Below are 15,554 nucleotides of genomic sequence, written 5' to 3'. Positions count from 1 at the left end.
AGATTCCCGGTGTGGTGTGTGTGGTCTACAGATCACAGTGGTGGTTTTATAGAGATTCCCGGTGTGTGTGTGTGTGGTCTACAGGTCACAGTGGTGGTTGATAGAGATTCCCGGCGTGGTGAGTGTTGTCTACAGGTCACAGTGGTGGTTTATAGAGATTCCCGGTGTGTGTGTGTGTGGTCTACAGATCACAGTGGTGGTTTTATAGAGATTCCCGGTGTGTGTGTGGTCTACAGGTCACAGTGGTGATTTATAGAGATTCCTGGTGTGTGTGTGTGTGTGTGTCTGGTCTACAGATCACAGTGGTGGTTTTATAGAGATTCCCGGTGTGTGTGTGGTCTACAGATCACAGTGGTCATTTTATAGATTCCCAGTGTGGTGAGTGTTGTCTATAGGTCACAGTGGTGGTTTTATAGAGATTCCCAGTGTGGTGAGTGTTGTCTACAGGTCACAGTGGTGGTTTTATAGAGATTCCCGGTGTGTGTGTGGTCTACAGATCACAGTGGTGGTTTTATAGAGATTCCCGGTGTGTGTGTGTTGTCTACAGGTCACAGTGGTGGTTTTATAGAGATTCCCGGTGTGCGTGTGGTCTACAGGTCACAGTGGTGGTTTATAGAGATTCCCGGTGTGTGTGTGGTCTACAGATCACAGTGGTGGTTTATAGAGATTCCCGGGGTGAGTGTGGTCTACAGGTCACAGTGGTGGTTTATAGAGATTCCCGGTGTGCGTGTGGTCTACAGGTCACAGTGGTGGTTTTATAGAGATTCCCGGTGTGTGTGTGGTCTACAGGTCACAGTGGTGGTTTATAGTGATTCCCGGTGTGTGTGTGGTCTACAGATCACAGTGGTGGTTTTATAGAGATTCCCAGTGTGGTGAGTGTTGTCTACAGGTCACAGTGGTGGTTTATAGAGATTCCCGGTGTGTGTGTGTGTGGTCTACAGATCACAGTGGTGGTTTTATAGAGATTCCCGGTGTGTGTGTGGTCTACAGGTCACAGTGGTGATTTATAGAGATTCCCGGTGTGTGTGTGTGTGTGTGTGTGTGGTCTACAGATCACAGTGGTGGTTTTATAGAGATTCCCGGTGTGTGTGTGGTCTACAGATCACAGTGGTCGTTTTATAGAGATTCCCAGTGTGGTGAGTGTTGTCTACAGTCACAGTGGTGGTTTTATAGAGATTCCCGGTGTGGTGAGTGTTGTCTACAGATCACAGTGGTGGTTTATAGAGATTCCCGGTGTGTGTGTGGTCTACAGATCACAGTGGTGGTTTATAGAGATTCCCGGGGTGAGTGTGGTCTACAGGTCACAGTGGTGGTTTATGCAGATTCCCGGTGTGATGTGTGTGATCTACAGGTCACAGTGGTGGTTTATAGAGATTCCCGGTGTGTGTGTGGTCTACAGATCACAGTGGTGGTTTACAGAGATTCCCGGGGTGAGTGTGGTCTACAGGTCACAGTGGTGGTTTATGCAGATTGCCGGTGTGATGTGTGTGGTCTACAGGTCACAGTGGTGGTTTATGGAGATTCCCGGTGTGATGTGTGTGGTCTACAGGTCACAGTGGTGGTTTACAGAGATTCCCGGTGTGTGTGTGGTCTACAGATCACAGTGGTGGTTTATGGAGATTCCCGGTGTGGTGAGTGTTGTCTACAGATCACAGTGGTGGTTTATAGAGATTCCCGGTGTGTGTGTGGTCTACAGATCACAGTGGTGGTTTATAGAGATTCCCGGGGTGAGTGTGGTCTACAGGTCACAGTGGTGGTTTATGGAGATTCCCGGTGTGATGTGTGTGGTCTACAGGTCACAGTGGTGGTTTATGGAGATTCCCGGTGTGATGTGTGTGGTCTACAGGTCACAGTGGTGGTTTATAGAGATTCCCGGTGTGTGTGTGGTCTACAGATCACAGTGGTGGTTTATAGAGATTCCCGGGGTGAGTGTGGTCTACAGGTCACAGTGGTGGTTTATGCAGATTGCCGGTGTGATGTGTGTGGTCTACAGGTCACAGTGGTGGTTTATGGAGATTCCCGGTGTGATGTGTGTGGTCTACAGGTCACAGTGGTGGTTTACAGAGATTCCCGGTGTGTGTGTGGTCTACAGATCACAGTGGTGGTTTATGGAGATTCCCGGTGTGGTGAGTGTTGTCTACAGATCACAGTGGTGGTTTATAGAGATTCCCGGTGTGTGTGTGGTCTACAGATCACAGTGGTGGTTTATAGAGATTCCCGGGGTGAGTGTGGTCTACAGGTCACAGTGGTGGTTTATGGAGATTCCCGGTGTGATGTGTGTGGTCTACAGGTCACAGTGGTGGTTTATGGAGATTCCCGGTGTGATGTGTGTGGTCTACAGGTCACAGTGGTGGTTTATAGAGATTCCCGGTGTGTGTGTGGTCTACAGATCACAGTGGTGGTTTATAGAGATTCCCGGGGTGAGTGTGGTCTACAGGTAACAGCGGTGGTTTATGGAGATTCCCGGTGTGATGTGTGTGGTCTACAGGTCACAGTGGTGGTTTATGGAGATTCCCGGTGTGATGTGTGTGGTCTACAGGTCACAGTGGTGGTTTATAGAGATTCCCGGTGTGTGTGTGGTCTACAGATCACAGTGGTGGTTTATGGAGATTCCTGGTGTGATGTGTGTGGTCTACAGGTAACAGTGATGGTTTATGGAGATTCACGGTGTGATGTGTGTGGTCTACAGGTCACAGTGGTGGTTTATAGAGATTCCCGGTGTCTGTGTGGTCTACAGATCACAGTGGTGGTTTATGGAGATTCCCGGTGTGATGTGTGTGGTCTACAGGTCACAGTGGTGGTTTATGGAGATTCCCGGTGTGATGTGTGTGGTCTACAGGTCACAGTGGTGGTTTATAGAGATTCCCGGTGTGTGTGTGGTCTACAGATCACAGTGGTGGTTTACAGAGATTCCCGGGATGAGTGTGGTCTACAGATCACAGTGGTGGTTTATAGAGATTCCCGGTGTGTGTGTGGTCTACAGGTCACAGTGGTGGTTTATAGAGATTCCCGGTGTGGTGAGTGTTGTCTACAGATCACAGTGGTGGTTTATAGAGATTCCCGGTGTGTGTGTGGTCTACAGATCACAGTGGTGGTTTATAGAGATTCCCGGGGTGAGTGTGGTCTACAGGTCACAGTGGTGGTTTATGGAGATTCCCGGTGTGATGTGTGTGGTCTACAGGTCACAGTGGTGGTTTATGGAGATTCCCGGTGTGATGTGTGTGGTCTACAGGTCACAGTGGTGGATTATAGAGATTCCCGGGGTGAGTGTGGTCTACAGGTCACAGTGGTGGTTTATGGAGATTCCCGGTGTGATGTGTGTGGTCTACAGGTCACAGTGGTGGTTTATGGAGATTCCCGGTGTGATGTGTGTGGTCTACAGGTCACAGTGGTGGTTTATAGAGATTCCCGGTGTGTGTGTGGTCTACAGACCACAGTGGTGGTTTATGGAGATTCCCGGTGTGATGTGTGTGGTCTACAGATCACAGTGATGGTTTATGGAGATTCCCGGTGTGATGTGTGTGGTCTACAGGTCACAGTGGTGGTTTATAGAGATTCTAGGTGTCTGTGTGGTCTACAGATCACAGTGGTGGTTTATGGAGATTCCCGGTGTGATGTGTGTGGTCTACAGATCACAGTAGTGATTTTATAGAGATTCCCGGTGTGGTGTGTGTGGTCTATAGGTCACAGTGGTGGTTTATAGTGATTCCCGGTGTGTGTGTGGTCTACAGATCACAGTGGTGGTTTATAGAGATTCCCGGTGTGTGTGTGTGGTCTACAGATCACAGTGGTGGTTTTATAGAGATTCCCGGTGTGTGTGTGGTCTACAGATCACAGTGGTGGTTTATAGAGATTCCCGGTGTGTGTGTGTGGTCTACAGATCACAGTGGTGGTTTTATAGAGATTCCCGGTGTGTGTGTGGTCTACCGGTCACAGTGGTGGTTGATAGAGATTCCCGGTGTGGTGAGTGTTGTTTACAGGTCACAGTGGTGGTTAATAGAGATTCCCGGTGTGTGTGTGGTCTACAGGTCACAGTGGTGGTTTATAGAGATTCCCGGTGTGATGTGTGTGGTCTACAGGTCACAGTGGTGGTTTATGGAGATTCCCGGTGTGATGTGTGTGGTCTACAGGTCACAGTGGTGGTTTATATAGATTCCCGGTGTGTGTGTGGTCTACAGATCACAGTGCTGGTTTATGGAGATTCCCGGTGTGATGTATGTGGTCTACAGATCACAGTAGTGATTTTATAGAGATTCCCGGTGTGGTGTGTGTGGTCTATAGGTCACAGTGGTGGTTTATAGAGATTCCCGGTGTGTGTGTGGTCTACAGATCACAGTGGTGGTTTATAGAGATTCCCGGTGTGTGTGTGGTCTACAGATCACAGTGGTGGTTTATAGAGATTCCCGGTGTGTGTGTGTGGTCTACAGATCACAGTGGTGGTTTTATAGAGATTCCCGGTGTGTGTGTGCTCTACAGGTCACAGTGGTGGTTGATAGAGATTCCCGGTGTGGTGAGTGTTATTTACAGGTCACAGTGGTGGTTTATAGAGATTCCCGGTGTGTGTGTGGTCTACAGGTCACAGTGGTGGTTTATAGAGATTCCCGGTGTGGTGAGTGTTGTTTACAGGTCACAGTGGTGGTTTATGGAGATTCCCGGTGTGGTGAGTGTGGTCTACAGGTCACAGTGGTGGTTTTATGGAGATACCCAGTGTGAGTGTGGTTTACAGATCACAGTGGTGGTTTTATAGAGATTCCCGGTGTGTGTGTTGTCTACAGATCACAGTGGTGGTCTTATAGAGATTCCCGGTGTGGTGAGTGTCGTTTATAGATCACAGTGGTGGTTTATAGAGATTCCCGGTGTGGTGAGTGTGGTCTACAGATCACAGTGGTGGTTTTATAGAGATTCCCGGTATGGTGTGTGTGGTCTACAGGTCACAGTGGTGGTTTTATAGAGATTCCCGGTGTGTGTGTGTGGTCTACAGGTCACAGTGGTGGTTTATAGAGATTCCCGGTGTGTGTGTGGTCTACAGGTCACAGTGGTGGATTTATAGAGATTCCCGGTGTGGTGTGTGTGGTCTATAGGTCACATTGGTGGTTTATAGAGATTCCCGGTGTGTGTGTGGTCTACAGGTCACAGTGGTGGTTTATAGAGATTCCCGGTGTGTGTGTGTGGTCTACAGATCACAGTGGTGGTTTTATAGAGATTCCCGGTGTGTGTGTGGTCTACAGGTCACAGTGGTGGTTTTATAGAGATTCCCGGTGTGTGTGTGGTCTACAGGTCACAGTGGTGGTTTTATAGAGATTCCCAGTGTGGTGAGTGTTGTCTACAGGTCACAGTGGTGGTTTTATAGAGATTCCCAGTGTGTGTGTGGTCTACAGATCACAGTGGTGGTTTTATAGAGATTCCCGGTGTGTGTGTGTTGTCTACAGGTCATAGTGGTGCTTTTATAGTGATTTCCGGTGTGGAGAGTGTTGTTTACAGGTCACAGTGGTGGTTTTATAGAGATTCCCGGTGTGAGTGTGGTCTACAGGTCACAGTGGTGGTTTATAGAGATTCCCGGTGTGTGTGTGGTCTACAGGTCACAGTGGTGGATTTATAGAGATTCCCGGTGTGGTGTGTGTGGTCTATAGGTCACAGTGGTGGTTTATGGAGATTCCCGGTGTGTGTGTGGTCTACAGATCACAGTGGTGGTTTATAGAGATTCCCGGTGTGTGTGTGGTCTACAGATCACAGTGGTGGTTTATAGAGATTCCCGGTGCGTGTGTGGTCTACAGATCACAGTGGTGGTTTTATAGAGATTCCCAGTGTGGTGAGTGTTGTCTACAGGTCACAGTGGTGGTTTATAGAGATTCCTGGTGTGTGTGTGTGTGGTCTACAGATCACAGTGGTGGTTTTATAGAGATTCCCGGTGTGTGTGTGGTCTACAGGTCACAGTGGTGATTTATAGAGATTCCCGGTGTGTGTGTGTGTGGTCTACAGATCACAGTGGTGGTTTTATAGAGATTCCCAGTGTGGTGAGTGTTGTCTACAGGTCACAGTGGTGGTTTTATAGAGATTCCCGGTGTGTGTGTGTGTGGTCTACAGATCACAGTGGTGGTTTTATAGAGATTCCCAGTGTGGTGAGTGTTGTCTACAGGTCACAGTGGTGGTTTTATAGAGATTCCCGGTGTGTGTGTGGTCTACAGATCACAGTGGTGGTTTATAGAGATTCCCGGTGTGTGTGTGGTCTACAGGTCACAGTGGTGGTTTATAGAGATTCCCGGTGTGTGTGTGTGTGTGGTCTACAGATCACAGTGGTGGTTTTATAGAGATTCCCGGTGTGTGTGTGGTCTACAGGTCACAGTGGTGGTTTTATAGAGATTCCCGGTGTGTGTGTGGTCTACAGGTCACAGTGGTGGTTTATAGAGATTCCCGGTGTGTGTGTGGTCTACAGGTCACAGTGGTGGTTTTATAGAGATTCCCGGTGTGTGTGTGGTCTACAGATCACAGTGGTGGTTTATAGAGATTCCCGGTGTGTGTGTGGTCTACAGGTCACAGTGGTGGTTTATAGAGATTCCCGGTGTGGTGAGTGTTGTCTACAGATCACAGTGGTGGTTTATAGAGATTCCCGGTGTGTGTGTGGTCTACAGATCACAGTGGTGGTTTATAGAGATTCCCGGGGTGAGTGTGGTCTACAGGTCACAGTGGTGGTTTATGGAGATTCCCGGTGTGATGTGTGTGGTCTACAGGTCACAGTGGTGGTTTATAGAGATTCCCGGTGTGTGTGTGGTCTACAGATCACAGTGGTGGTTCATGGAGATTCCCGGTGTGATGTGTGTGGTCTACAGGTCACAGTGGTGGTTTATAGAGATTCCCGGTGTGTGTGTGGTCTACAGATCACAGTGGTGGTTTATAGAGATTCCTAGTGTGATGTGTGTGGTCTACAGGTCACAGTGGTGGATTTATAGAGATTCCCGGTGTGGTGTGTGTGGTCTATAGGTCACAGTGGTGGTTTATGGAGATTCCCGGTGTGTGTGTGGTCTACAGATCACAGTGGTGGTTTATAGAGATTCCCGGTGTGTGTGTGGTCTACAGATCACAGTGGTGGTTTATAGAGATTCCCGGGGTGAGTGTGGTCTACAGGTCACAGTGGTGGTTTATAGAGATTCCCGGTGTGTGTGTGGTCTACAGGTCACAGTGGTGGTTTTATAGAGATTCCCGGTGTGTGTGTGGTCTACAGGTCACAGTGGTGGTTTATAGAGATTCCCGGTGTGTGTGTGGTCTACAGATCACAGTGGTGGTTTTATAGAGATTCCCGGTGTGTGTGTGGTCTACAGGTCACAGTGGTGGTTTATAGAGATTCCCGGTGCGTGTGTGGTCTACAGATCACAGTGGTGGTTTTATAGAGATTCCCAGTGTGGTGAGTGTTGTCTACAGGTCACAGTGGTGGTTTATAGAGATTCCCGGTGTGTGTGTGTGTGGTCTACAGATCACAGTGGTGGTTTTATAGAGATTCCCGGTGTGTGTGTGGTCTACAGGTCACAGTGGTGATTTATAGAGATTCCCGGTGTGTGTGTGTGTGGTCTACAGATCACAGTGGTGGTTTTATAGAGATTCCCAGTGTGGTGAGTGTTGTCTACAGGTCACAGTGGTGGTTTTATAGAGATTCCCGGTGTGTGTGTGTGTGGTCTACAGATCACAGTGGTGGTTTTATAGAGATTCCCAGTGTGGTGAGTGTTGTCTACAGGTCACAGTGGTGGTTTTATAGAGATTCCCGGTGTGTGTGTGGTCTACAGATCACAGTGGTGGTTTATAGAGATTCCCGGTGTGTGTGTGGTCTACAGGTCACAGTGGTGGTTTATAGAGATTCCCGGTGTGTGTGTGTGTGTGGTCTACAGATCACAGTGGTGGTTTTATAGAGATTCCCGGTGTGTGTGTGGTCTACAGGTCACAGTGGTGGTTTTATAGAGATTCCCGGTGTGTGTGTGGTCTACAGGTCACAGTGGTGGTTTATAGAGATTCCCGGTGTGTGTGTGGTCTACAGGTCACAGTGGTGGTTTTATAGAGATTCCCGGTGTGTGTGTGGTCTACAGATCACAGTGGTGGTTTATAGAGATTCCCGGTGTGTGTGTGGTCTACAGGTCACAGTGGTGGTTTATAGAGATTCCCGGTGTGGTGAGTGTTGTCTACAGATCACAGTGGTGGTTTATAGAGATTCCCGGTGTGTGTGTGGTCTACAGATCACAGTGGTGGTTTATAGAGATTCCCGGGGTGAGTGTGGTCTACAGGTCACAGTGGTGGTTTATGGAGATTCCCGGTGTGATGTGTGTGGTCTACAGGTCACAGTGGTGGTTTATAGAGATTCCCGGTGTGTGTGTGGTCTACAGATCACAGTGGTGGTTCATGGAGATTCCCGGTGTGATGTGTGTGGTCTACAGGTCACAGTGGTGGTTTATGGAGATTCCCAGTGTGATGTGTGTGGTCTACAGGTCACAGTGGTGGTTTATAGAGATTCCCGGTGTGTGTGGGGTCTACAGATCACAGTGGTGGTTTATGGAGATTCCTAGTGTGATGTGTGTGGTCTACAGATCACAGTAGTGGTTTTATAGAGATTCCCGGTGTGATGTGTGTGGTCTACAGGTCACAGTGGTGGTTTATAGACATTCCCGGTGTGTGTGTGGTCTACAGATCACAGTGGTGGTTTATGGAGATTCCCGGTGTGATGTGTGTGGTCTACAGGTCACAGTGGTGGTTTATGGAGATTCCCGGTGTGATGTGTGTGGTCTACAGGTCACAGTGGTGGTTTATAGAGATTCCCGGTGTGATGTGTGTGGTCTACAGATCACAGTGGTGGTTTATAGAGATTCCCTGTGTGTGTGTGGTCTACAGGTCACAGTGGTGGTTTATAGAGATTCCCGGTGTGTGTGTGGTCTACAGGTCACAGTGGTGGTTTATAGAGATTCCCGGTGTGTGTGTGTGTGGTCTACAGATCACAGTGGTGGTTTTATAGAGATTCCCGGTGTGTGTGTGGTCTACAGGTCACAGTGGTGGTTTTATAGAGATTCCCGGTGTGTGTGTGGTCTACAGGTCACAGTGGTGGTTTATAGAGATTCCCGGTGTGTGTGTGGTCTACAGGTCACAGTGGTGGTTTTATAGAGATTCCCGGTGTGTGTGTGGTCTACAGATCACAGTGGTGGTTTATAGAGATTCCCGGTGTGTGTGTGGTCTACAGGTCACAGTGGTGGTTTATAGAGATTCCCGGTGTGGTGAGTGTTGTCTACAGATCACAGTGGTGGTTTATAGAGATTCCCGGTGTGTGTGTGGTCTACAGATCACAGTGGTGGTTTATAGAGATTCCCGGGGTGAGTGTGGTCTACAGGTCACAGTGGTGGTTTATGGAGATTCCCGGTGTGATGTGTGTGGTCTACAGGTCACAGTGGTGGTTTATAGAGATTCCCGGGGTGAGTGTGGTCTACAGGCCACAGTGGTGCTTTATGGAGATTCCCGGTGTGGTGTGTTTGTCCTCTCACAAGCAGTCACCCACACCTCCTCTATACTCTGGGGTTTGGTGTACTTTAACCAACAAGGAAGGTCCTCAGTAGCTTCTTGTGGAAACACAAGGCAGTGTCAAATTGGAGAACTGACGCCAACTCCAGCAAGGAGACCGAAGACACAGGCTAGTGAAGGTCAACATTTCCAGGGGCACATATGACCCTCTGGAGCTCACCCTATCTGACAGCCAAGGTGAGAGAGTGAATACTAACAGGAGATTCAGCTGCGACAACCTTGTCCTGAGCCTCAGTGTTTACTGGGAGATGGTGATCCTGAACAGGAACTGATCTATCTCTGAACCCAGGAGTCTGAGGCCAACCAGTTACCCTCCAGCACCAATCCTGTCCTCCCCACCCTCGGATGACTTCACAGGAAAACTGCAGCCTGGTCTGGTGACCTCAGATGAAATGTCTCACCCCACTGAGTGGGACAAATCACTGACAAGCAAATCCTTCACCAATTTACACAGCAAGAGATTCTCAGCCAGCGTGGGAACATCTTGCACACCTTCAGAGTCACCAACTCACCTGGCCAATCGCACATTGTCATTGTCATCCTGCCCCCATTCCCAATCCTTCCCCGGATCCACCGCAAAATGAACGGGAAGCAGCTTGTGTTCGGAGTCCGTCAGAGGAATCACAGCTGGAAAAGTGAGGAATTGTTAGAAACTTGGCTGAACGGTGACGGAGGCGTTTACAAGCTGCTTGCTGACAGGGACAGATACAATCCACAAGCCCAAATCATAACCCAGAGACTAGAAAGGAAAGGACCTGCATTTATATAGCGCCATTCACCTCCTCGGGACATCCCAAAGTGCTTCACAGCCACTGAAACTTACTGTTTGCAATGTAGTCACGTCTAACCATGTAGGAAATGTGACAGCAAATTTGTGGTGGGTGAAATCCTCCAAATAACAAGCAGATTATGATGAGAGCGAGTGTTTGTCTGATGTTTGTTGAGGGTTAAACACTGGACTCAGGGCACCAGGGAAGACGCCTCCTGTGAATGGGACAGTAACAGTGTGGTGGGAGTATTCCTACGTCAGTACCTTGTTCTTTGCTGGTCTCTCTCTGTTCCATGGAGACGAGAGCTGAGAAGTGAGCCTGATCATAGGCCAGCACCAGCGGAGATCGGTGGCATTTGTTTGCTGAAACCTCCAGAGGCAGGTAAATGCCACCAAACGGTATTGGGGCGAAGGCTGTAAACCAAGCAGAGCAAGTCTCAGTCAGAGCAGCGACACACCCACAGTAACAGAGAGAAACGGACAGGCAAACAGTGTCCGCTCTTCCCCCCCTCCTCCGTCACTGCTCCGTCAGTGGGAGGGGCCCTCTGCTCAGCAAGCAATCGAGGGGGAGGGGGAGTTGAGGGTGGTGTGCAGCAATCGAGGGGGAGGGGGAGTTGAGGGCGGTGTGCAGCAATCGAGGGGGAGGGGGAGTTGAGGGGGAGGGAGAGTTGAAGGGGAGGGGGAGTTGAGGGGGAGGGGGAGGGGGAGTTGAGGGCGGTGTGCAGTATCACAGATCAGCCTTGGGCTGCAGGGCCAAATGTGTCTGCGCCAGGGGAAGGCTCACCAACCAAGAGACATTCTCTGTCTCGACTCAGTATCTGCTGTGTGTGTGTTTGCTGTGTTATAGAAAGAGAGAATCAGAGACAGGACAACGGGAGAGGTATAGCGCCTGTCTCTGAAGGCTGTTCTGAAATGGATGCTGAGGCAGAATACTGGGACAGTGTAGAGGGAGCTTTACTCTGTATCTAACCCCGTGCTGTACCTGTCCTGGGAGTGTTTGATGGGGACAGTGTAGAGGGAGCTTTACTCTGTATCTAACCCCGTGCTGTACCTGTCCTGGGAGTGTTTGATGGGGACAGTGTAGAGGGAGCTTTACTCTGTATCTAACCCCATGCTGTACCTGTCCTGGGAGTGTTTGATGGGGACAGTGTAGAGGGAGCTTTACTCTGTATCTAACCCCGTGCTGTACCTGTCCTGGGAGTGTTTGATGGGGACAGTGTAGAGGGAGCTTTACTCTGTATCTAACCCCATGCTGTACCTGTCCTGGGAGTGTTTGATGGGGACAGTGTAGAGGGAGCTTTACTCTGTATCTAACCCCGTGCTGTACCTGTCCTGGGAGTGTTTGATGGGGACAGTGTAGAGGGAGCTTTACTCTGTATCTAACCCCGTGCTGTACCTGTCCTGGGAGTGTTTGATGGGGACGGTGTAGAGGGAGCTTTACTCTGTATCTAACCCCGTGCTGTACCTGTCCTGGGAGTGTTTGATGGGGACGGTGTAGAGGGAGCTTTTCAGTTTTGGGGAGTCCAGTGGGGCTGTACCGATGGTTCACACCCACCTTCTCCGCCTGAATCCCGGAGCATGGTGTCCGCTACGACCACGATTGGCCTTCGCAGCACATGAGCCAGGACGAAGACGTGGAACTCCTCCAAACTCTCATACACAGGTTCCTCAGAGCTGTCTACACTGCAAGAGAAAACCCTCATGTTAACATGGTCACGGAGACAGCCAGCTCACTGTTACACGCTTACAAAGTGCTCACTAAGGAAACTCAGGCAGATCCTCCAATGCCAGTTGTGGAGCACGTGACCAGACAGGATCCCTAACAATAAGAGTCCAATTGCAGCCTCCACATTCCCACGGTCTGTCTCAGTCTCTGTATCCAGTGTCCAGAGAGCAGTACACATGGCCCAGGTCTGAAGCAGCAATAGTGAAATGCTGCTCAATACGAGTACCCTGCATCCCCCCATCTCCCAGCGAGAGTGAGGGATAATCGGAGACAGGGCAGGAAGGATTCACATCAGGAAAACCATCTCCTCTGCTCCTGCTGCATCACAGCTTTTCACAATACACTCACCAAAGACAGACAGACCCATAACCCCCACCCCCCACTGAGTCAGACCCATTAACACCCCCACCCCCAAAACCCCAGACAGACCCATATCACATCCCCAACCCCCAACCCCCACTGAGTCAGACCCATTAACACCCCCAAAACCCCAGACAGACCCATATCACATCCCCAACCCCCACCCCCCACTGAGTCAGACCCATTAACACCCCCACCCCCAAAACCCCAGACAGACCCATATCACATCCCCAACCCCCATCCCCCACTGAGTCAGACCCATTAACACCCCCACCCCCAAAACCCCAGACAGACCCATATCACATCCCCAACCCCCACCCCCACCCCCCACTGAGTCAGACCCATTAACACCCCCACCCCCAAAACCCCAGACAGACCCATATCACATCCCCAACCCCCACCCCTCACTGAGTCAGACCCATTAACACCCCCACCCCCAAAACCCCAGACAGACCCATATCACATCCCCAACCCCCACTGAGTCAGACCCATTAACACCCCCACCCCCAAAACCCCAGACAGACCCATATCACATCCCCAACCCCCACCCCCCACTGAGTCAGACCCATTAACACCCCCACCCCCAAAACCCCAGACAGACCCATATCACATCCCCAACCCCCACCCCCCACTAAGTCAGACCCATTAACACCCCCACCCCCAAAACCCCAGACAGACCCATATCACATCCCCAACCTCGACTCCTACCCCCAACTGAGTCAGACCCATTAACACCCCCACCCCGAAACCCCAGACAGACCCATATCACATCCCCAACCCCCACCCCCACCCCCCACCGAGTCAGACCCATTAACACCCCCCACCCCCAAAACCCCAGACAGACCCATATCACATCCCCAACCCCAACTGAGTCAGACCCATTAACACCCCCACCCCCAAAACCCCAGACAGACCCATGTCACATCCCCAACCCCCACCCAGTCAGACCCATTAACACCCCCACCCCCAAAATCCCAGACAGACCCATATCACATCCCCAACCCCCACCGAGTCAGACCCATTAACACCCCCACCCCCACCCCCAAAACCCCAGACAGAACCATATCACATCCCCAACCCCCACCCCCACTCCCAACTCCAGGCCAGCTCCTATTCCATCCCCACACCCCCAGAGAGGCCCTTAGGCCCCTATCCCCCACCCACAGACAGGCCCCTATTCACCCCCCCTCCCCCGCCCCCCCCAGCTGCCCACAGACAGGCCCAGCCGGCTGTCTGTCTCGAGTGAAGTCCCAGCCCAGACGGATGTCTGCCCCAGAGAGACTTGCCTGTTAAGTGCAGGGAAGGTTGAATTTGCCAGTCTCCTGAAAGATAAAAATAGAACAGAATCAAACCAGCTGAGTCTCAGCCCCTCACAGACAGTCCGCTACCCCTCTCAGCAAGTTCCCCAGCACTGGGGACCGGTCTCTCCTCCCCCCCAACTCAAGTCTGGGGCTCTCTCTCCCCAACCCTACTGCACTGGGGGTATTGTTCTCTCTCTCTCCTCAGCACTGGGGCATCTCTCTCTCTCTCTCCCCTCCCTTTGTCAATACCGTTTAGGATCTTATAGACTTCAATCAAGTCACCCCTCACTCTTCTAAACTCCAGTGGAAACAAGCCCAGTCTGTCCAACCTTTCCTCATCAGACAACCCACTCATTCCAGGTATCAATCTAGTAAACCTCTTCTGAACCGTCTCCAATGCATTTACATCCTTCCTTAAATAAGGAGACTAAAACTCCACACACTATGCGAGATGTGGTCTCACCAATGCCCTGTATAAATGAAACATTAAATCCTTTTATGTTCAATCCCTCTCGTAATAAAGGATAGCATTCCATTAACCTTCTTAATTACTTGCTGTATCTGCATACTAACTTATTGTGACTCATGCACTACAACACCCAGATCCCTCTGCACCTCAGAATTCTGCAGCCGTTTTCCATTTAAGTAATACTCTACTTTTTTATTCTTCCTGCCAAAATTAACAACTTCATATTTTCCCACATTATACTCCAGCTGCCAGATTTTTGCCCAGTCACTCAACCCATCTATATCCGTCTGCAACCTCCTTACGTCCTCTTCACAACATACTTTCCGACCTATCTTTGTGTCATCTGCAAATTTAGCTCCATGTCTTCACTCCCCTCACCTAAGTCATTGATGTAAATTGTAAAAAGTTGAGGCCCCAGCACAGACCCCTGCGGGACTCCACGTGTCACATCCTGTCAATCAGAGAGAGACCCATTTATGCACACTGTCTGCTTTCTGCCAGCCAGCCAATCTTCTATCCATGCTAATATGTCACTCCCTACACCATGAGCATGTATTTTCCACAATAACCTTTGATGTGGCACCTTATCAAATGCCTTCTGGAAATCCAAGTTCAGTAGGTCTACAGGTTCCCCTTTATCCACCGAGCATGTTACTCCTTCAAAGAACTTCAATAAATTGGTTAAACATGGTTTCCCTTTCACATCCATGCTGACTCTTCCTAATTACCTATAACCAGCTAAAACCTCCTTACCGGTCGATTTGAACACCTTCCCCATGACAAACGTCAAGCTAACTGACCTATAGTTTCCTGTTTTCTGCCTCTCTCTCTTCTTGAATAGAGGAGTTATATTTGCTGCTTTCCAGTCTAATGGAACCTTTCCAGAATCTGGTGAATTTTGGAAAATTAACACCAACACATCGACTACCTCATCAGCCACCTCTTTTAAGACCCTAGGATGAAGTCCATCAGGACCCGGAGACTTGTCAGCCCACAGCTCCATCAGTTTGCTCAGTACCGCTTCCCTAGTGATTGTAATTTCACCAAGTTCCTCTCTCCCTTCCACCTCCTGATTTACAGCTATCACTGGAATATTTTTTGTATACTCTACAGAAGCAAAATATTCGTTCATTTCATCCACGATTTCCTTATCTACTATTAACTCCCCATTGTCACTCTCTAGAGGACCAACACTCACTTTACTTACCCTTTTCCTTTTTAAATACCTGTAGAAACTCTTGCTATCCATTTTTACATTTCTAGCTAGCTTCCTTTCATATTCTAATTTCTTTCTCCTGACTAACCTTATAGTCATTCTCTGCCATTCTTTATACTGTAAGGAACATATCTTTTTATTTTCTATTGGACTGTGGATTAGGCTTA

At 49.6% G+C, this 15,554-nt stretch overlaps 1 protein-coding gene across 4 annotated transcripts in view; it reads right to left on the bottom strand.

Moving 5' to 3' along the window:
- The window catches only part of otud7b (OTU deubiquitinase 7B), a 79,577-nt gene that overhangs the window by 46,291 nt on the left and 17,732 nt on the right, over positions 1-15,554 (bottom strand). For all 4 annotated transcript variants that reach the window (XM_078534124.1, XM_078534125.1, XM_078534126.1 and 1 more), the window contains 4 exons: positions 13,688-13,723; positions 11,871-11,998; positions 10,580-10,729; positions 10,059-10,173 (listed from right to left, as the gene is read on the bottom strand). In XM_078534124.1, the coding sequence (XP_078390250.1) occupies positions 10,059-10,173; positions 10,580-10,729; positions 11,871-11,998; positions 13,688-13,723 (429 nt within the window). The remainder of the gene's footprint in view (positions 1-10,058; positions 10,174-10,579; positions 10,730-11,870; positions 11,999-13,687; positions 13,724-15,554) is intronic.

The sequence above is a fragment of the Cetorhinus maximus genome, chromosome 36 (genome assembly GCF_964194155.1).
Source record: "Cetorhinus maximus chromosome 36, sCetMax3.hap1.1, whole genome shotgun sequence".
NCBI classification, from domain to species: domain Eukaryota; kingdom Metazoa; phylum Chordata; class Chondrichthyes; order Lamniformes; family Cetorhinidae; genus Cetorhinus; species Cetorhinus maximus.
Note: the sequence above shows the minus strand (reverse complement) of the source record. Positions and strands in the feature narration are given on the sequence as shown.